The 25,337-nt window shown below is 43.5% G+C and overlaps 1 protein-coding gene across 1 annotated transcript in view; it reads left to right on the forward strand.

The window, feature by feature from the left end:
- Positions 1 to 25,337, forward strand: part of SLC44A4 (solute carrier family 44 member 4) — a 60,699-nt gene that overhangs the window by 23,657 nt on the left and 11,705 nt on the right. Inside the window, exons 3-15 of the mRNA XM_081316414.1 lie at positions 42 to 115; positions 2,302 to 2,380; positions 4,709 to 4,808; positions 8,937 to 9,080; positions 13,364 to 13,424; positions 14,070 to 14,175; positions 15,636 to 15,719; positions 16,374 to 16,486; positions 17,756 to 17,878; positions 18,295 to 18,394; positions 18,490 to 18,582; positions 20,021 to 20,123; positions 24,214 to 24,470. Coding sequence (XP_081172540.1) covers positions 42 to 115; positions 2,302 to 2,380; positions 4,709 to 4,808; positions 8,937 to 9,080; positions 13,364 to 13,424; positions 14,070 to 14,175; positions 15,636 to 15,719; positions 16,374 to 16,486; positions 17,756 to 17,878; positions 18,295 to 18,394; positions 18,490 to 18,582; positions 20,021 to 20,123; positions 24,214 to 24,470 — 1,437 coding nt within the window. The remainder of the gene's footprint in view (positions 1 to 41; positions 116 to 2,301; positions 2,381 to 4,708; positions 4,809 to 8,936; positions 9,081 to 13,363; positions 13,425 to 14,069; positions 14,176 to 15,635; positions 15,720 to 16,373; positions 16,487 to 17,755; positions 17,879 to 18,294; positions 18,395 to 18,489; positions 18,583 to 20,020; positions 20,124 to 24,213; positions 24,471 to 25,337) is intronic.

Raw genomic sequence — 25,337 nt, forward strand, 5'->3', positions numbered from 1 at the left:
TTAGTATGTTGTTGACTGATCCCTCACTCTCTCTGTTCCAGGAGCTGTACAGATATTATCTGCTGCGTTATCTTTGGGGTCTTCCTCGCTGGCTACATGATAATTGGGCTTTTGGGTGAGTAAGTTTCTTAACTTAGAGAAGAGTACTGAGGGAGCTGAATCCAAATATATTATTCCATTGCAGAGGAGGCAGTTTAGTAGACTTCATATGAGAAACAAATGCACACACATAGTTTTAACTCCATAGATGAGCGGCGTGGTGGCCTAGTGGTAAAGACGCTCGCCTCCCACTTGGAAGGTTGACAGTTCAATCCTAGGTAGCGGCAGATGTTCCTCTCCTAGGGCACAAAGAAAAAAATATCTGCTGTGAACCCTGCGTGGTGCTAGGAAGGGCATCCGGTCGGTAACTGCTCAGCTCCATCCAGTCATCACGACTCTATCCCGAATTAAGGGATTACAAGGATGTAAAAGGGAATTAGTGTTATCTCCATTATAATTACTGTACAGTGAATTATACCGATCATTTCTATTTATTATACTAAATAAGGCAAATCTCATATTTATTATTTATTGTGTAAATAATATATGTACATGTAAATAATATATGTAATATATCCTCTGTACTCTAGAAAAAGTACAGAGAACAGCAACAAAGGTGATTAGGGGACTAGTGACTAAAACTTTAAGGAACGGCTGCTAGAATTGGATGTGTCTAATTTAATGAAGAGAAGGACGTGGGATGACATGATAGCAGTGTTCCAGTATCTCAGGGGCTGCCACAAAGAAGAGGGAGTCAAGCTATTCTCCAAAGCACCCCCGAAGGCAGGACAAGAAGCAAGGGATGGAAACTAATCAAGGAGAGAAGCAACCTGGAACTAAGGAGAAACTTCCTGACAGAACAATTAATCAGTGGAACAACCTGCCTCCAGAAGTGGTGGATGCTCCAACACTTCCTTCCTAAACTTTCTTAAAAGAAATTATTTCTTTTGTCCAGCAAATAATTTAGTTAAAAGTCCCTCTGGGCTCTTGAAAGAAAAACTCTTCTCTTGAAGGCTTTGGATAGGACAGATTTATCTCTCCCCAGTCTTCCTACTCTCCACCGCACCCATAAGAGCTGAAATAGTAGAACTGAACCTCTGTAATTGAGAAGTAAGGAGAAAGTGGTCCCAAAGGTGCTTTTTCAAGAGGCAACTGAACTTTCTTGTTTTTTCTTTGCAGACGTTTCGCTTCTCGTCCAAGAAGCTTCTTCAGTTCTGAAGCTTCTTGTATGAAAGCGAAACATCTTCAAAGAAAATCAAAGTCCAGTTGCCTCTTGAAAAAGCACCTTTGGGACAACCATGACCTAGATGTCTGAGAATCTCCATAGAAATTAAAGATATTGTGTAGTGGGTTCTGGAACGCAGGAAAGACGCCAGGCAGAGGAGTACAGCGTGCAGCTCTTTACTGATGGTATAAACCAGACATGTCAAACACAAGGCCTGGGGGCCGGATGCGGCCTGCAAAGTGGTTTCATGTGGCCTGCGACGTCATCCTGGAAACAGCGAGGGAACGGCCCCCACTGCCTTGGCCTTGGCCCAGAGACCCTCCTCCTGCCAGAGACCCTCAGATCTGTCCCACTCCTGCCCAGGCCCCCATAGGCACCCTTGATGCGAAGGATGTAGAGCTGGCCATGCCCACCCAGTAGGCCATACGCACCCTGGCCACACCCACCCGGCCCCTTGAGAGCAACCGGAATGCTGATGCGGCCCTCAATGAAATTGAGTTTGACACCCCTGGTATAAACTGTACTGGGAAATCAGGGTTACTTGTGCCCCTTATATACCTGGCCAGGTACGCATTCAACCAATCATTTCAAACCTCAGATTTCCCGCCGAAAGCTGATCCACAGCAGTTTCGGTACAGCGCCACCTGGTGGTCTCGGCTGCGCAGCTGTTGCAACTGTTCTTATTTAACCCAGTACATAACAAAAGTGAAAGTTCTTTGGACATTTAAAAAAAAGAAAGAGGAATCAGTTACCATGCGCACATGTTTTTGGGGTTGGTTTTTTTTTTGTCTAATCTGGTGTTTCTCGACTGTAGTAACTTTAAGAAGTATGGACTTCAACTCCCAGAATTCCCCAGGCAGCGTGGGTTGTTGAAGTCCACACTTTTTAAAGTTCTGACTTTGTGGGGCTCCAAAGTCCTGGAGGTTTCCAGATGCCAGGGGAATATCAATGGTAAATTATGAAAAATTGATTTTTCTCTCTTCCCTTCTTTCCCACTTTCTTCTTCCTTTTTTTTTTTTTTTTTTTGGTTTTGCAAGCCTGGCTGTACGGTGATCCGCGACAAGTGATTTATCCCAGAAATTCAACAGGATCCTATTGTGGAATTGGCGGCAATCGGTGGGTTTCAAATCCTGGAAAGGAAGAATTCTTCAAAATTGTTGCTTGGCTAGAGAGGGAGGGACTTTAATAAGCGGAGATTTAACCCAGATCAGACAGCAACAGTTTTCCTGGAATAAGAAACCTGTACAGGTAGTCCTTGACTTACAACAGTTGTTTTAGTGACCGGCACTGAAAAAAGTGACTTATCCTTTTTCACACTTACGACCGCCTGCAGCATCCCCATGGTCACGTGATCAAAATCCAGACGCTTGGCAACTGGCTCATATTTATGACGGTCACAGTGTCCCAGGTTCAGGGGTCAGCAACCTGAAACAGTGAAAGAGCCACTTGGAACCGTTTCCCTCACAAAAGGAAAAACTGGGAGCCGCAAAAAAATGTGTGCACATGTGCGTACATGCGCACATGCGTAGAACAGGGTTTGAAGAGTGGAGCCAAGGCGAGATATGCACCTATCCTGCATATTTGAATTGATTGGTTGAACTTTTTTAGTCCCACTTTTTTTTTGGGGGGGACTACACATAGTAGTCTCCCGATACTCCCATGTTACACCTCTGCTCCGCGAGCTGCATTGGCTGCCAGTTGCCCTCCGGGTGAGATTCAAGGTGCTGGTAATAACCTATAAAGCCCTACATGGCATGGGTCCGGAGTACCTTAGGGAGCACCTGCTGCCGGCATCAACTTCCCTCCGTCCAGTGCGCTCCCACAGAGAGGGCCTCCTCAGGGTGCCTCCGATCAGAGAATGCCGTCTGGTGACCCCCAAGGGGAGGGCGTTCTCTGTAGGCACGCCAGACCTATGGAACCGCTTGCCGGTTGAGCTCCGGATAGCCCCCGACCTTCGCTCCTTCCGGCGCGATTTAAAAACTTATTTATTTGAACAATCTGGCCTGGTCTGATGGGTTAGGGGTTGGATTTAGTTTTAACACAGTTTTATTATTGTATTATATTGGGCATAATTATTTAATCTTTTTAAACTTCTTTTTTAACTTTTGTATTTATATTTTGATATTTATTGCCCTGTACACCGCCCTGAGTCCTTCGGGAGAAGGGCGGTATAAAAATTTAATAAATAAATAAATAAATAAATAGCAGAGGACTGGGAGCCGCAGGAGATGGTTGAAAGAGCTGCATGCGGCTCCGGAGCCGCGGGTTGCAGACCTGTGCCCAGGGTCATGCGATCACCTTCACAAGCCAGATTCATGTAACAATCATGTCACTAACTTAACAACTGACGTGATTCACTTAACAACTGTGGCAAGAAAAGTCATAAAATGGGACAAAATTGGCTTAACAAATCTCTCTCTTAGCAACAGAGATTTTGGGCTCAGTCGTGGTCTACCTATAATAATGCAGGTAATCCTTGCATAGCAGCCACAATTGAGACAGGCAACTCAGTCGTGAAATGCCACAGTTGCTGAGTGGAAAATCATGTGATGGCAAGAGGCTTATAACCTCACTTTCCCTCTGGTCGTTAAACGTGGTATCACGTGACTCCACTTGGCAGTTTCACTTGTACTTTTTTTTTAAATTAACCCTGCTGGTTGGACGCCATTTGGAAACTACTCAAACAGCAATGGGGTGACCATGGGATGCTGCGATAGCCATAACTGTGAGGACTGGTCTCAAAGTTGTTGTTGTTGTTGTTGTTGAATTTACAAGCAGTCTCTAAATGAGGCTGTTGGTAAGCAAGGACTACCTGTGTAAAAATGCAGGAATTTCAGGAGCTTTTGGGGAGGGCAACTGGAGCAATACCAGGCTCCGAGGAGGATCTACTTGTTTTACTCAAACTCCACAGATCCCCAGCTGGAGTCATGTGCAAAAAACCAGGTAGAGATAGTCCTCGACTTACAGCGATTCATTTAGTGACCGTTTGAAGTTACAGTGGCACTGAAAAAGTGACTTATGGCTGATTTTCACATTTACAACCACTGCAGCATCCCCATGGTCACATGATCAAAATTCAGATGCTTGGCAACTGGTTCATATTTATGACGGTTGCAGCATCCCGGGATCCCCTTTTGCGACTTTCTGACGAGCAAAGTCAATGGGGGAGCCAGATTCACTTAACAATTGTGTTACTAACTTAACAACTGCAGTGATTCACGTAACGACTGTGGCAAGAAACTTTATAAAATTAGAGCAAAAACCACTTAAGAAATATTTCACTAATTTTGGGCTCAACTGTGGTTGTAAGTCAAGGACTACCTATGCAAAATAGTGTCCAGCAGTCAGTTAACCAGATATACTTCGAGCAACCCAACTGTCTTTTTTTTCATTACCAGGATTTCTTTTTTTAAATATATTCTTCAATTCTCTTTTTCTGTTTAGTGGCAAACCTTACCTTCTCTACTTTGACCTCATGAAATGCGTCGTGGAAGCGAATCCACTGGCAATAGCAATGAAAGGCTTGCAATGCCCTACCCCACAGGTAAGATCTATCCTGCCGTCTGTCTGTTTGTGTGTCGAATGTGGTACAGATAGTCCTCAGTTAGCGACTGCCACTTGGTCACTAAGCAAAGCAGTCACTAAGTGAAACCGTGACCGTACTTAGGTTCTTACTTCAGCTTTGCTTTATACACCTGAGAAGGTCATAAATACGAGTATTGGTCGTAAGGTTACCTTTCCATCATCATTGTAACTGCAAACAGTCATTAAATAAGGCAGTCGTTAAATGAGGTCTGCCTGTGTATCTGCTTTTGTGCATGTCCTGTAGATCTTTGGGGCCTCCCAAACTTTATTATCCACAGTGTTAATGTTTAGGGAGTATTTTTAACGAAAAAAGAGAAAAATACTGCTAACATTGTACCAACCTGGATTTCCCACAATGCCTTTGGGTCTCAGACCCAGAAGATGCACCTCGCCTGGCCAGGAGAAAAACAAAGGAAAAATTGGGTTGATAAGCAGCAACATTGTGACATCGTATCTCAGACTCCACTTCTTTGGGGCTGATGTGCAATATTATAAAGCAGGTAGAAAAGGGGCGGAGCCTGTATCCCAAGGCCCCTCCCATGGAAGTTGCTGCTAAGGAACCTTCCCGATACAAGCGTGAGCGGCTGATAAGAAGCAACTCCATCAGTTTCTTTCAGGTCAATAAGCATTTTGTCATGGGTGTGACCCCTGTAGTAGCCATTTTGTGAGAGTGAGTGTAGATTTTTTTTAAAAACACTAATTGTGCATCTTCCAAAGTTGGAGACTATTGATATAAAAAGGTAAGCTTAGAAAAAGGAAAGTGAACATCAACTGACCAGAGCAGGAGATATTTTGGAATATCTATTTTGGAAGCCAGAATAGTTGGCTTCATTTGCGCTAAAATTGCCTTGTTTATTTTCTTTGGCTGAAATTGTAGTGAATTTTTGAGAATATTGTGATTTGCCTCATACCGAAAAGGTCATAGACTGGTCTTAATGTCCTCATTGTGGTCAGGATAAGTAACTCTCAGTTCCACCAAATGAAAGTTTACCAAATCTGAGTTGGAAAATCTGAATGGCCACTAGATGGCAGCAGTTGTTTCAGACACTGAAAACTCTTTGCTGCCATCTACTGGGCATATGAATTACAGCAGTCCACAATCTTGTTTGTGCCTCCCCAACTCATGGCTTCTCCAACTGCACTGTATAATTTTGGTTCTACTGTACAATTTCCAAAAATCAGTGGTGAAGTTTTCTTCCATTTTAAGAGGGAAGACATTAAAAACTTATATATTGTAGGGCCTCTGGTGCTCTCTGACCTTGGTTGTTTTCTTGCAGACTTTCAACTAGGTACCATCATCAATGCTTGTAGGAAGGGGGGTATGCTCTCATTTTACATACTAATGGCTTGCCCTTTCAGTGTTGGGAGGCAGGTCTTAATGATTCCTTAATTGTACTGTTGTTTGGAGGTTAATTGGGGTATTGTTTGTTTCTTGATTTCTGGTCTGATGTTAATCTTGAGGTTATTCTCTGCTTAGCTGGGTGCTGATTGCTGGTGAGGAGGTGTTTTGATCTTTTTGTTTCCATTTTGGCTTTTTGATTGTCTCTTTTGAGTAGTATGTAGATGTTGTTTATCACTATGTGCCTGTTGATGGCCAATTTCCTTGAGTGCCAGGTTTCCAGGAATTATCTAGAGTTTTTGGACTTGGCTTGGTTTAGGATGGTCACAATTTCCCAATTGAAACTATGGTTAGGTCTGTCCATGTCGTGTGAAATTAAGGCATTTTCATCATGTCTTCTGATTGCTAGTTGGTATTCATGGATGCCCTATGCTAGTCTTCTGCCTGTTTTGTCCTACATAGTGACTGTTACACTCCTTACATTGTATGTTGTAGATGGCTCCCATTTGCTGGGTCTTTTGATTTACTTAGGATGTTTTTGTTTGTGTGCTACGGTGATGCCATGTGATTGTAATAGTCTCTTGGTTGTTTCTGAGATGTTTTGATACAGGGCAGTGCTAGTTTCACAGCTTGTGTTGGTTGTGCTATATAAAGTTGAGCGGTCAGGCATTTTTTGATGAAGCTACATGAATATCCCTTTTGCTGAAAGATGTTGTATTGATCAGATGTCCCCAACCTTTTGGGCACCAGGGACCGGTTCCGTGGAGAAAGGTTTTTCCGCAGACCGGACGGGTGGTGGTTTTGTGTGCTACCTGCATCCCGCGGATGGGGCTTTGCTTGTTTGTGCGGACCGGTTGCTGGCATGCCACAGCCCGGTACTGGTCCATGGCATGGGGGTTGGGGACCCCTAGTATAGATTATCTGTTTCCTTTCTCTGACGTTCAGGATTGTTGCAGTGTGTTTGTGCTGATCTAAATAGTGTTCTTACACAGCTTCTCTCATGGGAGGTTGGGTTGTTACTTTGGTAGGGAAGCACTTGGTTGGTGTGGGTGGTTTTATGATAGACTTGTGTCTGTCCTACTTCCTGCTAGCACTGATGATATTACCTAGTTGGATAAGGAAACATCTGCAAGAAGACAACCAAGGTCAGAGAGCTACAAATACTCTCTTCTCTGTGTAACATATAATTGTTAACATAAAAATAAATACAATCTCAGTTTTGCAGTTATGTATAAAAGCTGGAAGTTTTAGTTTCCCTGGAGGGATTTATTTAGAGTCATTCTTTCAAGAATGCAGACATGATGGGATATTGGACCAAAGAAAACCTGGGTTCAGACCCACATTCCTCCATAGAAACTGGCTTGGTGGTTTTGAGCTAAGGGCTGCCCCTTCTCCAATCTGCTTTGCGGAATTATTTTGACAGAACTGATGGAAGTAATACTATTGTGCTTTATTTATTTTTTAAAAAATCCCATTTATATCCCGCCCTTCTCCGAAGACTCAGGGCGGCTTACAATCTAAGAAGCACAAACCAATGTGCTTAGCAATAGCCTTCATTCTATGTATATGCCTGCTTATTAGGGCTTTCGGGGGGGGGCCCAAGCGGCATTTATAGGTGAAAGGCAAGGTGTGGATCTAGCATATAAATCTATTAATAATTCTGCCTCATTCTGGATGAACTGAATTAAACTGAATTGAATATTTTATTGGCCAAGTGTAATTAGACACACAAGGAATTTGTCTCTGGCACAGAAGCAGTCAGTGTACTTGCAAGGCAACAGAGAAAATAACAACAACAATAAAAGGGGGAAGTAAAGGAGATAATAAAAGGAATAAATAATGCTATACACACACTCCATTGGTTGATATACAGATAATCCTCGACTTACAACAGTTCGTTCTGTGACTGTTCAAAGTTACACTGACACTCAAAAAAGTGATTTATGACCGTTTTTCACACTGTTGCAGCATCACCATGGTAACGTGATTCATTTAACAGCTGTGGGCAAGAAAGGTTGCAAAATGGGACAAAATTCACTTAACAAATGTCTCACTTAGCAACAGAATTTGGGGGCTCGATTGTCGAGGACTACCGGTACATACACATTAGACATTAATCTAGGTAGTCCTCGACATACGACCACAAATGAGCCCAAAATACCTGTTGTTAAGTGAGACATGTGTTAAGTGAGTTTTGCCCCATTTCATGACCTTTATTGCCAGAGTTGTTAAGTGAATCGTTGATAAGTTGATAAGTTAGTAAATCTGGCTTCCCCATTGATTTTGCTGGTCAAAAGTTTGCAAAAGGGGATCGCATGACCTTGAGACACAGCAACGGTCATTAAGCATGAACCAGTTGCTAAGCATCTGAATGTGGATCACAGGATTATGGGGATGCTACAATGGTTGTCAGCGTGAAAAATTGTCAGGTTAGCTTTTCCAGTGCCGTTGTAACTTTGGACGGTCGCTAAATGAACTGTTGCAAGTCAAGGACTACTTGTAGCTGGTTGCAGTTATTCTTTCTGCACCCTTGACTACAGACTCCGTTGAAGTCTATATTTGTCCAGTTTGGTGGCTATGCTAACCAGACCATTACAGGAGTACAAATAACAGACTCAGTAGTTCCTCTGTAAAACTGTATCAGCAGCTCCTGGGGGGACGTTTAAGGTTCCTGAATTGACGTAGGACGTAAGAAAAAACATTGCAGATGGCTTTCAGACTGATTCCCTGCCCTCCTTCCCTTTTCAGATTTGTGTCGCCAATTGTTCTAGCAATTTCTGGACGGTGTCTCCCGTTGACTTAGTGCCTCCAAGTGCCTCAGATAAGAAACCTTCTGATGTGTGGGATCAGACAATGTGCCAACCCAGCATTGATATCAAAACTACAAAGTTGGTAAGTTGCCTTTGGATGGTCCAATCTTAATTCCTTGCCTAATCCTGAAGGGTGTTTCAAGTTTCCTTGGATACGAGCGGGGCCTTAACCTCAAAAGTGCTTTTTTTTCTTTTCTTCAAAAGGCATCTGGATTGTTGTTGTTTTTCCTTGAGGAGGAAGAAGAAAACCTTTTGCTTCTCATCCAAGAAGCTTCATTAGTTCTGCTGGTGGGAGAATGGAAGGATAGATTCCGATAGGATGATGGGTGGAGGGGGGTGGGAGGAAATAGAAGGATTGTATTTCTTTGCAGTCATCTGATTGTTAGCGCTCTCTGTGAGAGCCGTTGAGGCCACTTGGGGGTTTATCTGTGCCCCTCAGAGTCACCTGAATCAGGGTGCAATTGCTTGTGGAATTTTCTCAGAAGTGTTGCAAGGCTGCATGGTAGACTGGAGATAGGGGGTGTCTTATCCCTCCCCCTCTGTTGAGGGAGGGGTGTTCAGTTCTAACATAGATGGATTCTTTTACTTCTCTTTCCAACCAGTGGTCCTCTCTAGGACCATTGTCTATGTCAGGGGTAGGCAACCTCGGCTCTTTTATGACTCATGGACTTCAACTCCCAGAATTCCTGACTCAGGAATTCTGGGAGTTGAAGTCCATGAGTCATAAAAGAGCCAAGGTTGCCTACCCCTGGTCTATGTGGACAAATGTGCAAAGCCCACATTTTGGATAGAGAGGACCACTGGTTTGAAAGAGGATCCATCTGTGTTAGAATTGAATGCCCCTCCCTCAACAGAGGGGTAGGGATAGGACACCCCCTATCTCCAGTGTACAACGCAGCCCTTGCCGCAGTTCCAAGAAGGCTCCAAAACCAATTGCACCCTGATTCAGGTGACCGCAAGGGTCACAGCTGCCACAAAGAAGAGGGAGTCAAGCTATTCTCCAAAGCGCCTGAAGGCAGGACAAGAAGCAATGGATGGAAACTAATCAAGGAGAGAAGCAACCTAGAACTAAGGAGAAACTTCCTGACAGTTAGAACAACTAACCGGTGGAACAAGCTGCCTCCAGAAGCGGTGAATGCTCCAACACTGGAAGTTTTTAAGAAGAGACTGGACAGCCGTTTGCCTGAAATGTTATAGGGTTTCCTGCCTGAGCAGGGGGTTGGACTAGATGACCTCCAAAGTCCCTTCCAACTTTTATTATTATTATTATTATTATTATTATTATTATTATTATTATTATTATTATTATTATTATTATTGATAAATCCCCAAATGGTGGCCTCAACAACTCTCACATAGAGCGCTAACAATCAGATGACTGCAAAGAAATACAATCCTTCCATTCCCCCATCATCCTATCAAAACCTATCCTTCCATTCCCTTCCCCCCCCCCCGCCATCAGAACTGATGAAGCTTATTCGATGAGAAGCAAAATGTTTTCTTCTTCTTCTTCCTCAAGGAAAAAAAACAAAACAGTCCAGTTTCCTTTTGAAGAAAAAGGCACCTTTGAGACAGCTATGACCTGGATGACTGAGAATCTCCATAGACAGTGGGGCTTTGAATTTGCTGGGCACAATTTAATAATTTAATAATAATTTAATTTGTATACCGCCCTTCTCCCGAAGGACTCAGGGCGGTGAACAGGGCAATACATAATAAAAAACAGAATACAAAAATTAAAAAGTAATTAAACCATTATGCCCGTAATAATTAATACATATTAAACTGAAAACTATTTATAAAAACCCAACCCCATCCCGTCAGACCAGGCCAGCTTGTTCGAAAAAGAAAATTTTGAGATCCCGCCGGAAGGAGCGAAGGTTGGGGGCCATCCAGAGCTCGACCGGTAAGCGGTTCCACAGGTCTGGCGCGCCCACAGAGAACGCCCTCCCCCTGGGGGCCACCAATCGGCATTCTTTGATCGGCGGCACCCTGAGGAGGCCCTCTCTGTGGGAGCGCACTGGACGGAGGGAAGTTGACACCGGCTGCAGGTGTTGCCGTAGGTAATCCGGACCCATGCCATGAAGGGCTTTGTAAGTCATCACTAACACCTTGAACCTCACCCGGAGAGCAACCGGTAGCCAATGCAGCTCGCGGAGCAAAGGTGTAACATGGGAGTATCGGGAAACCCCCAAGACAACTCGCGCGGCTGCATTCTGCACCAGTTGAAGTCTCCGGGTGGACCTCAAGGGCAGCCCCATGTAGAGAGCATTACAGTAGTCAATACAGTAATACAGAGCATTACAATTGTAAAGCCACGCCTGAATTTCAAGTAGTTCTCAATTTATGTCCGGCTGCTTAGCGACTGTTCAAAGTTACAGCAGACGCCAAAAAAAAAGAAGCTATTTACAACCCAATTTTGAAGTTACAATCCTTGACTTACAACCATTCATTTAGTGACCGTTTGAAATTAACAATCGCTGAAATTAGCGGCTTATCACTATTTTTAACACTTACAACCAGTACAACATCTCCATGGTTATGTGATCGAAACTTGGATGCTTCTCAGCTTTTTCCTATTTGTGACAATTGCGGTGTCCTTGGATCGTGGGATCACCTTTTGCAACCTTCCAACAAGTCAATGGGGAAGCCAAATTCACCTCACCGCGGTGGTACTAACGACTGCAGTGATTCGTTTAAGAACTGAAAGGTCGTAAAATGGGGAAATACACATGCAACAATGGTCTTACTTAGCAACAGAAATTTTGGGCTCAGTTGTGGTCGTACATTGAGGACTACCTACACCACAGGTCTGCAACCCGCGGCTCCGGAGCCGCATGCGGCTCTTTCAGCCGTCTCCTGCGGCTCCCAGTCTTCTGCTACGTGTAGTCCCAAAAAAAAGTGGGACTAAAAAAGTTCAACCAATCAGTTCAAATATGCAGGGTAGGTCCATATCTCGCCTTGGCTCCACTCTTCAGTCAAACCCTGTTCTGCGCATGCGCGCATGTACGTGCATGTGCACACATTTTTTGCGGCTCCCAGTTTTTCCTTTTGTGAGGGAACCGGTTCTGAGTGGCTCTTTCACTGTTTCAGGTTGCTGACCCCTGACCTATACGATGCCTGCACCACCTCTGTGGTCATGTGACTGGATTTTGGGTGCTTGGTTCACCTTTAAAACTGTTTGCCGCATCCCGCAATCGCCTGGCTGTGATTTTTGCTGTTTTTATTTATTTATTTATTGATGGGATTTATATCCCGCCCTATCTCCCGAAGGACTCAGGGCGGCTAACAGCAAAACATATAATAAGTACAGAAATCAAGATAGAAATAAAATTGAGAACATCTGTGCAATAAATTAAAATTAGAGAATTTAAAAAATAAATTAAAAATACTAAATATAAATTAATTAAAATGCCTTTCAGTCTAGGTCAGCCTGGTGGAACAGGAGTGTTTTGAGGCCGCGGCGAAAGGATTGGAGGTTTTGGGCCATCCGAAGCTCAGGGGGGAGCTGATTCCATAGGGCTGGCGCTCCCACAGAGAAGGCCCTCCCCCTGGGGGTCGCCAGCCGACATTGCCTAGCTGACGGTACCCTGAGGAGGCCTTCTCTGTGTGAGCGTACTGGACGATGGGAATTTGTTCCCGGCAGCAGATGGTCCTGCAAGTATCCCGGACCTAAGCCATGTAGGGCTTTAAAGGTAAGTACCAGCACCTTAAATCTCACCCGGAGGGCAACTGGTAGCCAATGCAGCTCACGCAGGAGGGGTGTAATATGGGAGTATCGGGGAGCTCCCATCACAACCCGTGCAGCTGCATTCTGCATCAGCTGAAGCCTCCGGGTGGTCTTCAAGGGCAGCCCCATGTAGAGAGCATTACAGTAATCAATACGGGAGGTAACGAGTGCGTGGGTGTTTACTTCGGGTTTCCTGACTAAAATGGCCATTGGGTTAAAATGGATTTGTTTAACAAGTGCTGCATTCACTTAAAGACTGCTGAAAAAAATGTTACAAAATCAAGTCTGATGACATGGGTCATGGGTTGTCTAGTTCTATATAGTAGTGGGCCCTGTAACAGTATATCATAGTCTTGTTTCCTTCTAAGGGGATCACCTTGTTCCAGTTTTCCTGCCTCACTGTTCCTCACCCTTTCCCCTAACACTCAGTATTTTGGTGCTTGTTGCTTTAATTTTTTATATATATATTTCTGCAAATCTTGCAGTTGTCCTGAGAGCGATAAAATCTACTTTTCCCTTAATGACTCTTGTCTCCTTGCAATATTCCTGGCATTTAACCCCAAGATTCCCCCACGAAAGATTGTTCTATTATCTGAATGCAACATTGCTACGAATCTCTTGCTTTTTTTCCCCAGACTGTGTCACAAATTCTCAACCAGCAACTTTGTCTTCGGTTCACCATCCCAACCAAGCCACGTAAGTATTGATTCTGCAAAGAAGAAAAGGGTTCTTATCCCTTGGGACGAGCTGTTATGTTGCTGAAATGACAGAAAGCAAAATAGGAAATTGGAAGGTGGAGCACAGGAGAGTTATTGGTGCTCAAAAAGGAGGAAAAAAAAGTGAACGCATTTGCTTCAAATGAATTTTAATAATTTGTAATTCAAAGTCTGGGAATTAGAAGAGAAGAGTAAGGTAAAGGTAAAGGTTCCCCCGCACATGCGTGCTAGTCGTTTCCAACTCTAGGGGCCGGTGCTCATCTCGGTTTCAAAGCCGAAGAGCCAGCGCTTGTCCAAGGACGTCTCCGTGGTCATGTGGCCGGCATGACTGGATGCCAAAGGCGCACGGAACGCTGTTACCTTCCCACCATAGTGGTCCCTATTTTTCTACTTGCATTTTTTACATGCTTTTGAACTGCTAGGTTGGCAGAAGCTGGGACGAGTAACAGGCGCTCACTCTGTTACGCGGCACTCGGGATTCGACCCGCCAAACTGCCAACCTTCTGATCGATAAGCTCAGCGTCCTAACCCACTGAGCCACTGCGTCCCTTGCAAGAGAAGAGTAGTTTATGCCAATTATCTTTCCAGAATGACCCCTAATTTATATCCCCCCTTTTATTTACAGTTCTTAATCGTTGCTTACCTTCTTTTAACATCTCTGAAATTGGAAAGTTTAATGTGGGTACAATGTCAGTGAATGAAACCGTGGGGAACCTCACAGATGGCACAGAGTAAGTCTTTTTTTATTCTTTGAAATCTTCATCAAGGCCTTTTCTCCAGGCAAATGTCTTACAGCCAGTGGCAATTTCCCCTCTCCTGCCAGACCTCGCTCTCAAAACCCAACAGGACTGAGAAAACATAGAGATCCATGATCCACGATTCTAGTCTATTTTTTTAAATCTCCCTCAGTGAGAGCTCTCCATTGGCTTGGCTGTTTGATTATTTCTGGGGATACGTGTGATCCAAGAAACTTGCTGGCCTTTCCAGAATAAATTGATTAATTTGATTTGATTTTTTTTTAAAAGGATGCCCCAATCTCTGAATTTGTATTAGGTGGCTTGATGCCATGTGGTTGAGCTGGCCACGCAAAATGTAACAAGAGACAATTCTGTAGCAAACTCCCTGTTTCCAATAAAAGAGAATAGATGTAGCTCAAGGTTGAACTGTGGGGTCCTCTCTGAGCTTGGTTGTTTTCTTGCAGACATTTCATTATTCAACGAGGTAACATCATCAGTACTATTGAGTACAGGGGTTGGCTCCCTGTTTATATACAGTAGCTTGGTTTGCCAGGGTGGTAGAGGTATGATTTCAGACAAATCAGCCATCAGTAGATACATAGAGGTACTAAATTACATTTACACACCATTCAAAAGAGGCATTAAAAAGCTAAGAAGGAAACAAAAAGACCAGGATATATCATATCTAGCAACCAACACCCAGATAAGCAGGGATTAACACCAGACAAACATCAAGTAGAAAATAATAGTCAACGAACTTCCAAGAAAAAAACCACTTCTTCACCAACACTGGAAGGGCAAGCTATTGTATATAAACAGGAAACAAACCCCACATTCACTAGCCCTGATGATGTTACCTAAGGTAACAAAATGCCTACAAGCAAACAACAAAGCTCAGCACCAAGGGCTCTGCAAACTTTGTGTAACTTACATAAGGATGGAAGTACTGTACTGCTGGAGTTTATACTTGCAAAAAATAGGGGATTGCTGCACCTTAACCTGTCCAGCAGTAAGTAGACAATGCCACAGCTACTGAGGCAGAGTAGAGAATGGTTATGTAGATCTAACAAACTGTGTTGGCATATTTTTGCCCTGGAATGGAGGAAAGCACATTAAACTGGCTGTATGGATTCCCTTCTATAATGTCTCCTATTATGTCGTGGGCTCTGATGAGCAGGAATGAAGACACACAGCTGAGTACAGAGAAACTCATGCTTTTATTAAGCTGGAACTGTACTGAGAACTTGGGTGCACCCCGCCACAATATATAGCCAGAACCTCTGGTAGCAACCAATCGGATTGAACCCATGCTTGCCGCCCAAAGTTGACCAATTGCAGGACCGGAGACATCCTGTCTGGGTTGCTGGAGAACCGTTAGTTCTCCAGCAACGCACGTGGTGAGGTACCACAAGCCCAGTACATAACATCTCCAATTTTCTTTCTTGTCTTTATAGGCAACTCCTAAGTTCTCTTGGTGTGAAGGATATTAGTGTGAAGATCTTTGAGGATTTTACACGGACATGGTCTTGGATTCTCATGTGAGTACTTCTTGCAGCAGGAGGAAGTTGTCCATTGGGGCTGAGGAAATCAAGAGGGCTTTGTGTATTACATTCAAATGAACCACGATTCTTGAAGCTATGGGGTATGACTGCCGCCAGAGCTGTGAGTCTTAGTTTCTCATTTCTTTAAGGCAGGAAGATTGGCTCTAACTTTGTTGGTCAAGTGGGCATTTAAGGAACATGGCCACCCCATAACATAACTGAGAACATCCTTCAGAGCTGTTTTGGGTTTCTCCTACTGCTCAGGAATAGGGAGAAAAGGGATTCGACCAGGGGTCTTCAAACTTGGCCCTTTTATGACTTGTGGACTTCAACTCCCAGAATTCCTCAGCCAGCGTGCCTTAAGTGCTATTACTATTGCTATTACACACCAGAGACACATTCCTTGTGTGTCTAATCACACTGGGTCAATGTTCTGTTCTATTCAACATTGTGAAAGATAAAAGGGGTTATTTTGTTCGAAAACTTCCTTGACTGTTTTCTATTTTCTGGGACTTGAAGTCCACAAGTCATAAAAGGGCCAAGTTTGGAGACCCCTGGATTAGACAGAGAGATTAAGCTTTACAATCGGAACAGGTGGAGAAGAAAGTCACTCCACCCCATCCTTTCTCTTTTATGATGTTCTCTTCCCAGAGGTCTACTGCTTGCCATGTTACTGAGCCTCTTGTTTCTCCTGCTGCTGAGGTACATCGCTGGCATCCTGGTATGGGTTCTCATTGTGGGAGTAGTAGCCATCATTGCGTACGGTGAGTAAAATGACAGCAAGTAGCTGAACTAGAGGTCTTAATATATTGCACCAAATTGATGAATAGGTTAAGGGTGCTACCACAGGAGATAAAAGTGGACAATGGTTTGGTGAACCTTTTTAAGCCAGTCAGGTCCATTCGCCTCAATCATTTGGCAAATGGGTAACCTTAGCAAATTTAAAATGCAAGTAGACATCAACTCCCAGAGTTCCCCAGCCAGCATGAATTACGGCAGTTGAGGTGCACGCATTTTAAAGTTCCCAAGGTGGAGAAACACTATTATAGGCATTTATATTTAGGATGGGAAAAACTTTCTGTCCAAACCTTGAAAAAAAATGTCCATAACAAAAGGTATAATAATAGACTAGATTGGGGTCTCCAAACTCGGCAAATTTAAACTTTAAGCATGATTGGCTGAGGAATTCTGGGAGTTGAAGTCCACAAGTCTTAAAGTTAGATAGCCCTGGCCTAGATGGTCAGAAATCTATTTAGGCCAAAGTTTGGTGAGTTCTCAGAATTATATTTTGTCCTACTGATTCTATTTTGTTCTGTTCTACTCTACTCTACTGCTGATTGACCACTGCAGAACATTGATTCTCACTCATATGTGTATCTGCCAGGTGGCATAACAGTAACATAAGCCATCCAGCATCATTGAATATATGTAGCAGGTAAATGTAGTAAACAAACAGCCAAGCTTGGTATGGGTGACCTGTGACCCATACAGATGTTGATCAATTCAGTCCTTGCACCCTCAGTCCATTTGGCTAGCAGTGAGGGATGCTGGAACTTGTAATTTCAGTAGCATCTGGAGTGTGATGATAACAGTAGCAATAGCACTTAAGACTTTTATACCGCCTCACAGTGCTTTACAGCCCTCTCTAAGCGGTTTACAGAGTCAGCCTATTGCCCCCAACAATCTGGGTCCTCATTTTACTGATCTGGAAAGATGGAAGGCTGAATCAACCTTGAGCTCCATTAGGATCAAACTCCAGGCTGTGGGCAGAGTTTGCCTGAAATACTGCACTTGAACCACTGAACCACCAGGTCTTCCATTCTGACACTTTAACGATCACCAAGATATGGTGTCTTAGTGCCATCCTGTAGGCACATCACACCACTGGTTGGTCGCTGGAGGAAAGAAGGTTGAAATGGGGAAAGAACTCTTCTGAAACAAGATGGTGGAGGGAGGGAAATGGGATTTGAACAATGCTCTTGTTTAGTATTTTTTCCCATCAGTCTTTCTCTCCCCCCCCCCCCACTTTCCAGGAATCTACCACTGTTACACAGAGTATGATATCCTCCAAAAAAAGGGAGCCACTATACAGACCATCGGATTTACCACCAACTTGAGCGCTTATGGAAGTGTCAAGGAGACCTGGATGGTAGCCTGTAAGTCTTGGGCTTAGGGATGGTTAACTTGTGGGAACCTGTATGATTGTGCTTTTGAGCTAATAATTTTTTTTTATCATGGGTGTCTCTATAGGTTTTTAAAGGCAGGGCTTTTTTTGTCATAGAACATCCAGAACGGAGTTCCGGCACCTTTTTTGGATGGAACCTTGTAGGGTAGGCAAGGCAGGTTGTATGACATATGTGAGTTCCGGCACCTTTTTCTTTTACAAAAAAAGCACTGTTTAAAGGTTATCTTTATGCTATTTTGAACTGAGTTTTTAATATGTGGTTAGCCAGCCAGAATTTTTATGATGAGATGGCAGCCGCATAAATTCAATTTAATCAAATATGAAGCTTCCCAGCTTCTTTCGAGGTGGGCACAGTCAAACCGTCTCCTTTCTCTCTCCCTCCTCCAGTGATTGTCCTCTGTGTGGCAGAAGCCATCTTGCTGCTTAGTCTCCTGTTCCTCCGCAACCGGATCTTCATTGCCATCGCGCTCATCAAGGAAGCCAGCCGGTAAGTAGAGCCCTGCAACGCTTTAGTGCCCTTGTAGTTTCAGATTCTGGGTGGGAACCAAGAACTGATAGTTCTCCGTTGTCTCTTTTCCCCAGAGCTATTGGATATATGATGTCCACCCTGGTCTACCCACTGCTGACTTTCATCTTAATCGTGATCTGCGTGGCCTATTGGGGCATGACGGCTTTGTATCCTTTCCGATGATGATGATGTGAATCTTTTATTTATTTATTAAATTTATATGCCACCCATCTCACTCTAAAGTGACACTGGGAGGCTTTTTCTTGCATTCCTGTGGGACAATCAGCCAATGCCATATCTGTACACGATGACGATGTTATCCATTTGGTTGTGTCTGATTCTTGGCGATTCTATGGGGCAGGTCTCTCCACGTCTTCCGATCTTGCGCTACTGTTTTGAGTTGATGCTCTAGTTGGTGTTAGCTTTGAGGATGTCCAGCCACCGTGTTCTTTGGCGGCCTGGTTTCCCTTGATTGCTTCTGTACACAAAGCTGTTGCAGTACACCTTTCTATCCTGCCTCTCCTTGAACCTTGAGTTTTAGATTGTAAGCCGCCCTGAGTCTTCGGAGAAGGGCGGGATATAAATGGGATTAAAATAAATAAATAAATAAACTTATTACAGTCAGTCTGTGAACTGTGGTGGTGCGGTGGTTAGAATGCAGTATTGCAGGCTAACTCTGCCCACAATCTGGAGTTCAATTCTTACTGGCTCAAGGTTGACTCAGCCTTCCATCCTTCTGAGGTTGGTAAAATGAGGACCCGGATTGTTGGGAGAGCAATATGCTGACTCTGTAAACCACTTAGAGAGGGCTGTAAAGCACTGTGAAGCGGTATATAAGTCTAAGTGCTCTTGCTATTGCCATTTATGACCAGTCACTTAATGAAACATAGAACACTGATGGCAGAAAAAGACCTTTGAGGTTTTTTTTGTTTTATTTTTAATTTATTGATTATTTTTAATTATTAATTTTATAGAACATAGAATAATAAGAGATGGAAGGGACCTTGGAGGTCTTCTAGTCCAGCCTCCTGCTGGAGCAGGAGACCCTACCATTTCGGATAAATGGTTGTCCAGTCTCTTTTTAAAAGCCTCCAGTGATAGAGCACCCACAACTTCTGAAGGCAACCTCCAGGTGGCCTCAATGATTCTCTAAAAGAATGCAAATGACCAGCTGTCTGCAAGAAGTATAAATCCTTCCATTCCCCACCATCCAGTCAGAGCTGAAGAAGCTTCTGAGATGAGAAGCAAAATGTTTTCAAAGAAAACAGGTTTGTCAAAAGCAGGCTAACTCTGCCAACTGCCAGCAGTTTAATTCTCACCAGTTCAAAGTTGATTTGGCCTTCCATCTTTCCAAGGTTGGTAAAATAAGGACCCAGATTGTTGGGGGCCATATGTTGATTCTGTAAACCATTTAAAAAAGGGCTGCAAAGCACTGTGAAGCGGTATGTAAGTCTTAAGTGCTATTACTATTGCTATTACACACCAGAGACACATTCCTTGTGTGTCTAATCACACTGGGTCAATGTTCTGTTCTATTCAACATTGTGAAAGATAAAAGGGGTTATTTTGTTCGAAAACTTCCTTGACTGTTTTCTATTTTCAAAGATATCTTTCTACTTCTGGAGAGCCCCTTTTTCGTGTCACCCCAACAAATGACACTGCCCCAGGCTGTGAAAAATTCCGTGGTAATGAAAGTTGCAAGCCACTGGTAAGTGGTCAGAGGCAGAACCGAAGTATCTTGGATCCTCAGAGCCATTTTGGCTAGTCCTTTAGCCATTGGGGTATGATGAAAAATATGGTTGTACTTTGGGAACCTCTCAGTTTTTCTTATGATGAAGCTTTGGTATTAAGTGGAACGGAAGCACGTTAAATAATCTCATGAATGAATTGGTTACCTTTTGGCCAAACCGCCACTTTTTCAAAGTTTAGAATGTTCGGGGGAAAATGCATCCTGTTCTTCCAGAAGAGAAGTTTCACGAGCTGCCTAAAATCAATTCAGTTCTGGATAAGTGAGCCTCATGTTTCCTGTACCAGAAATGGGTAATCCAAAGTTTTTACATTGCAAACAGCTTCTCCTCTGGTTCTGCCTGCTCTCTTTTGCCCCTAAACTCAGGCTTACGGCAAATAAGCCAGAGTGGAAACTAAATGCCAGGCACATTGCTAAGCACATTGATTTGTGCTTTAGATTGTAAGCCGCCCTGAGTCTTCGGAGAAGGGCAGGATATAAATGGGAATTTTAAAAAAAAAGATGGACATCATTCATTCATTTATTTATTTTAGAAGCCACCCCTCTCATTGTTGCGGCAGCTCTGGGAAGCTTACAAATTGACGAAAAGGTAAAAAAGATAATACAAAACAATGAAAAGGGTTAAACAGGAAACTAAAAATCTGTAGGAGAAGAGTAGGCGGTGCTGGAAGGCGGAGTTAAAAGCGTCATCAGCTTAGCTAGAGTCAGTATGTTCCCACAAACGGTTCCAGTTTAACCGCTCTGGGATTCCATTGGCCCTTATCTGGTACCAATTTAGTACTGAACTTTAGTTGACTAAAGTTTTTTGTGTATAAGCTTCAACAATAAATCTTTTGAACGGCAACACCATTCGGTCATGATCCTGTTTGCCTGACAAAACCAAGACAACAGGCGACACGGAGGTGGGGATCTTCTCTCTACCCCATCAGCCACCCGAACACAGAGCGCTTCTGTCAAGGCCCCAGACCAAACAGCAGGTTTTAAGGCTTTTCTGGAAGACCGGGAGAGTGGGGACTGACCTCACCTCCAGGGGGAGAATATTCCAGAGGGTTGGGGCCACAGCAGAAAAGACTCTTCTCCTGGACCCCACCAGTTGAAATTCTTTGGAATAATATGGGATCCAAAGTTAGACCTCTTCTGCTGAAGTGAGTTGACGGGCCAATTCTATTGGGTGTGACGGTTCCTCGGATGTATGGACCCATGCCATAAAGAGCTTTAAAGGTTGGACCCTATAAGCTTCTTAATCCAATTTGTACACAATCCGGCTCTTATCCAGTTTGCACTCCTCTTATCTAGCTCCTGTGCTAACAGCACTCTTATTCAGAAGTCTTATCCAGTTCCTATGCTAAATTTCAGCCCTTATGCCTTTGGAAGTGGTTGCCAGTTGGAGATGACTGAACCCAGACTCCAGGATTTAAGATCCGGCATTTGATCAAGCTCGTTCCTCAGATCTTGTTTTCTTCCTGCGTTTATGATTTTTCTTTCTTCAGTTGTGTACATAATGGCAAGGTGTGGTGCATTTTCTTCTATTGTCTTGCATTTCACCCAAGAATTCAGTGAGATAAGTTAGCTTGTGCTTCACTGAAAGAACAAGATACCAACTGAACAAAAAAAAGAGAATGAAAGTCAAGTCACTTTTACTAACTGGGTCTGCCAGAATTTAAAACGAAGTCTGCAACTCTGTGTAATAGCTTGTTCAAATGCCTCTCTTGTTTTTTTTTAATCCCATTTATATCCCGCCCTTCTCCTAAGACTCAGGGCGGCTTACAATCTAAAGCACAAATCAATGTGCTTAGCAATAGCCTTCATTCTATGTATATGCCTGCTTATTAGGGCTTTCGCCCCCCCCCCCCCAAGCGGCATTATTACAAAGTCAGCTTATTGCCCCCAACAATCTGGGTCCTCATTTTACCTACCTTGGAAGGATGGAAGGCTGAGTCAACCTTGAGCCTGGTGGGATGCGAACCTGCACTAATTGCAGGCAGCTGGTGTTACTTAAGGAGGCATTAGCCCACTGCTCCACCAAGGAGCATTTCTTGTGCAAATAGTCATCAACTTACAACAGTTCAATTTGTCTGAACTGGTATATTTGTCTGAAATGGTATAGGGCAGGGGTAAGCAACCTTGGCTCTTATATGACTCGTGGACTTCAACTCCCAGAAATCCTGAGCCAGCCATGCTGAGGGGAAAGGGAGAGGTTTCCATGCTGAGCCATGCTGGCTCAGGAATTCTGGGAGTTGAAGTCTCCGAGTCATAAAAGAGCCAAGGTTGCCTACCCCTGGTATAGGGTTTCCTGCCTGAGCAGGGGGTTGGACTAGAAGACCTCCAAGGTCCCTTCCAACTTTATTATTATTATTATTATTATTATTATTATTATTATTATTATTATTATTATTATTATTATTCCATTCAAAGTTATAACAGCACTGAAAAAATTGACTTATGACTCACACTTATGACCATTGCAGCATCCCGATGGTCACATAATCATAATTCAGACGCTTGGCAGCTGACTCATATTTATGACAGTTGCAGTGTCCTGGGGTCATGTGATCCCCTCCTGCGACCTTCTGACAAGCAAAGTCAATGGGGAAGCCAGTTTCACTTAACAACCGTGTTATTAACTAAGCAACTGGGGTAATTCAGTCAACGAGAATAGAGCTGGGAGGGACTTTGGAGGGCTTCTAGACCAACCCCCTGCTCAAGCAGCCAAGTGGCTGTCCAGTCTCTTCTTAAAGACCTCCAGTGATGAAGCGCCCACCACTTCTGAAGGCAAAGCTGTTCCACTGGTTAACTGTTGTCACTGTTAGGAAGTTTTTTCCTTAATTCCAGGTTGTTTCTCTCCTTGATTAGTTTCCACTGTTTCTTGTCCTGGCCTCTGGTGCTTTGGAGAATAGCTTGACCCCCTCTTCTTTGTGGCAGCCCCTCTAATATTGGAACACTGCTATCATGTCACCCCTAGTCTTTTTTTTTTGTCCTCTAGACTAGCCAAACCCAAATCCTACAACCATTCTTCATATGTTTTAGTCTGCAGGCCCTTAAATCATCTTAATTGCTCTTCTCTGCACTTTTTCCAAAGTCTCTACATCTTTTTTTTTTTGCAGTGTGGTGACCAAAACTGGATGCAGTATTCCAGATGTGGTTTTACTAGGGTTTTATAAAGCAGTACTAATACTTCATGTGATTTTGATTTTACGCCTCTGTTTTTATACAACCAAGGATTGTATCAGGTTGTGCTCACTTAAGAACTGTGGCATTGTTAGACACAAAAATAGTCACAAATTGAAATCCACTCTGTTTGAGTTACAAACAGAAAAGAAGTTTATTAGACTTCACAACAAAGTGTAAAAAATAACGGTTTGCAAAGCGTGGTGGATTCAGGAAAGCAAACAATGCAGCCAAGCACTGAACCACCCCCCAAATTCCAAAATCACATATTATTATACATCCTATCGCGGACACCCCATTCCCTCCCCCATGGCCCCATTGGCTTAGGCTTTGGAGGTTACAATCTATCAGAAGCGCCTAGACAGAATACATTATCTCTGCCCCTGTTTGCTTACATTATACTAATAAGATCCCTCCCCTACTATCCTGTTTACTCAAACCATATATGTACATGCTTATCAATTCTAGAGGAGAGATGTCTCCCATCTTCTACACCTGCCAGGGGTACCAGGCACCAGAAGGTACTTAAAAACAATTCCTAGATGGTGACTCACACTGGGCCCCATGGTAACTCCTGTTCTCCTCCTCCCTCCATTTGAGGCCTGTATTTTTCCCCATCTACTCAAAGCATCTACTCAGGCAATTGATTATGAAATGATTATTATAAAATATAAAATATGATTACATGATAATACTAAAAGCATATATATTTTTATTTTTAAATTTCCTCGCTACTTCCAGTTATTTTCCACAGCAAGAAAGGTCGTAAAATGAGGCAAAACCCAACAAATATCTCACTTAACCACCAAAATCTGGGGGCTCCATTGTGGTCGTAAGTCACAGACGAGCTATATCGTACGTGTTTTGTTCTTTCTTTTCTCAGGATTTCAACGCCTCCGCCAGTCACCCTTGCATAACCCAATGCATCTTCTACAAATATAACGATGAAGGGCTTTACCAGCGCAACCTCTTCAATCTTCAGATCTACAACGTTGTGGGCTTCCTTTGGTGTATCAACTTTGTCATTGCTCTGGGACAGTGTGTGCTTGCGGGAGCCTTTGCTTCCTATTACTGGGCCTTCAGCAAGCCTCAAGATATCCCAGCCTGTGCTTTGCCTAGTGCCTTCCTCCGGACATTAAGGTGCGTAGCTTGGGGAGAAATGTCTGTGGAGACTCTCAATCACCCAGGCCATAGTTGTCTCAAAAGCGTTTTTCCAAAGGGCAGCTGGACTTTTTTTTTTCCTTGAAGAAGCAGAACAAAACGTTTCGTTTCTCACCCAAGAAACTTCATCAGTTGGGATGGCGGTGGGGGAGGGGAGGGGCTATGGAAGGATTGTATTCCTTTGCGGTCATCTGGTCCATTAGTGCTCTCTGTGAGAGCTCTTGAGGCCACTTGGGGAAATTCCCACACATTTTTCCGAATGTCCCAATGTCCATGGGAGTTTCTCCAGTCTCCCTTTGGCAGTGGTGATGATAGACCAGACAAGGGATCCAAAGTTATGATTGCTAAATATTACTTTTATTATAAGGTCGCTCTAAGAGAATCTCATAAACCTGAAGTTGCTCCTACCCTTTAGATAAGATAACCTTTATTGTCATTTGTTTTTAGTGTGGGCACAACGGCACACATCAAAAATGAAATTTAGTTGCCCGCTCTCAAAGTGAAACACATACATGACACACACCTAAATGTACTATATACAACATATGTATAGACCCACACCCCTATATGTCCATAACAAATAAATACTGTCCATCTTAAATATATAACGGAAGGAGGAAGCTTGAGAGTTCACAAGGTTAATGCTGTATGGAATGAAACTGTGGTTGAATCTGGATGTTCTGCTATGGATACCACGAAGCCCCCTCCTCCCAGAAGGTAACAAGGAAAACGACGTGAAGAGGATATGTAGTGTCCCAGATAATCTTACGGACCCTGTTCAAACAACGCTTCTGTGCTATGTCCTGGATGGGAGGGAGGGAACTGCCAATGATCTTTTCGGCCATC

The sequence above is a fragment of the Vipera berus genome, assembly GCF_964194415.1.
Source record: "Vipera berus genome assembly, chromosome: 2".
Taxonomy (NCBI): Eukaryota; Metazoa; Chordata; class Lepidosauria; order Squamata; family Viperidae; genus Vipera; species Vipera berus.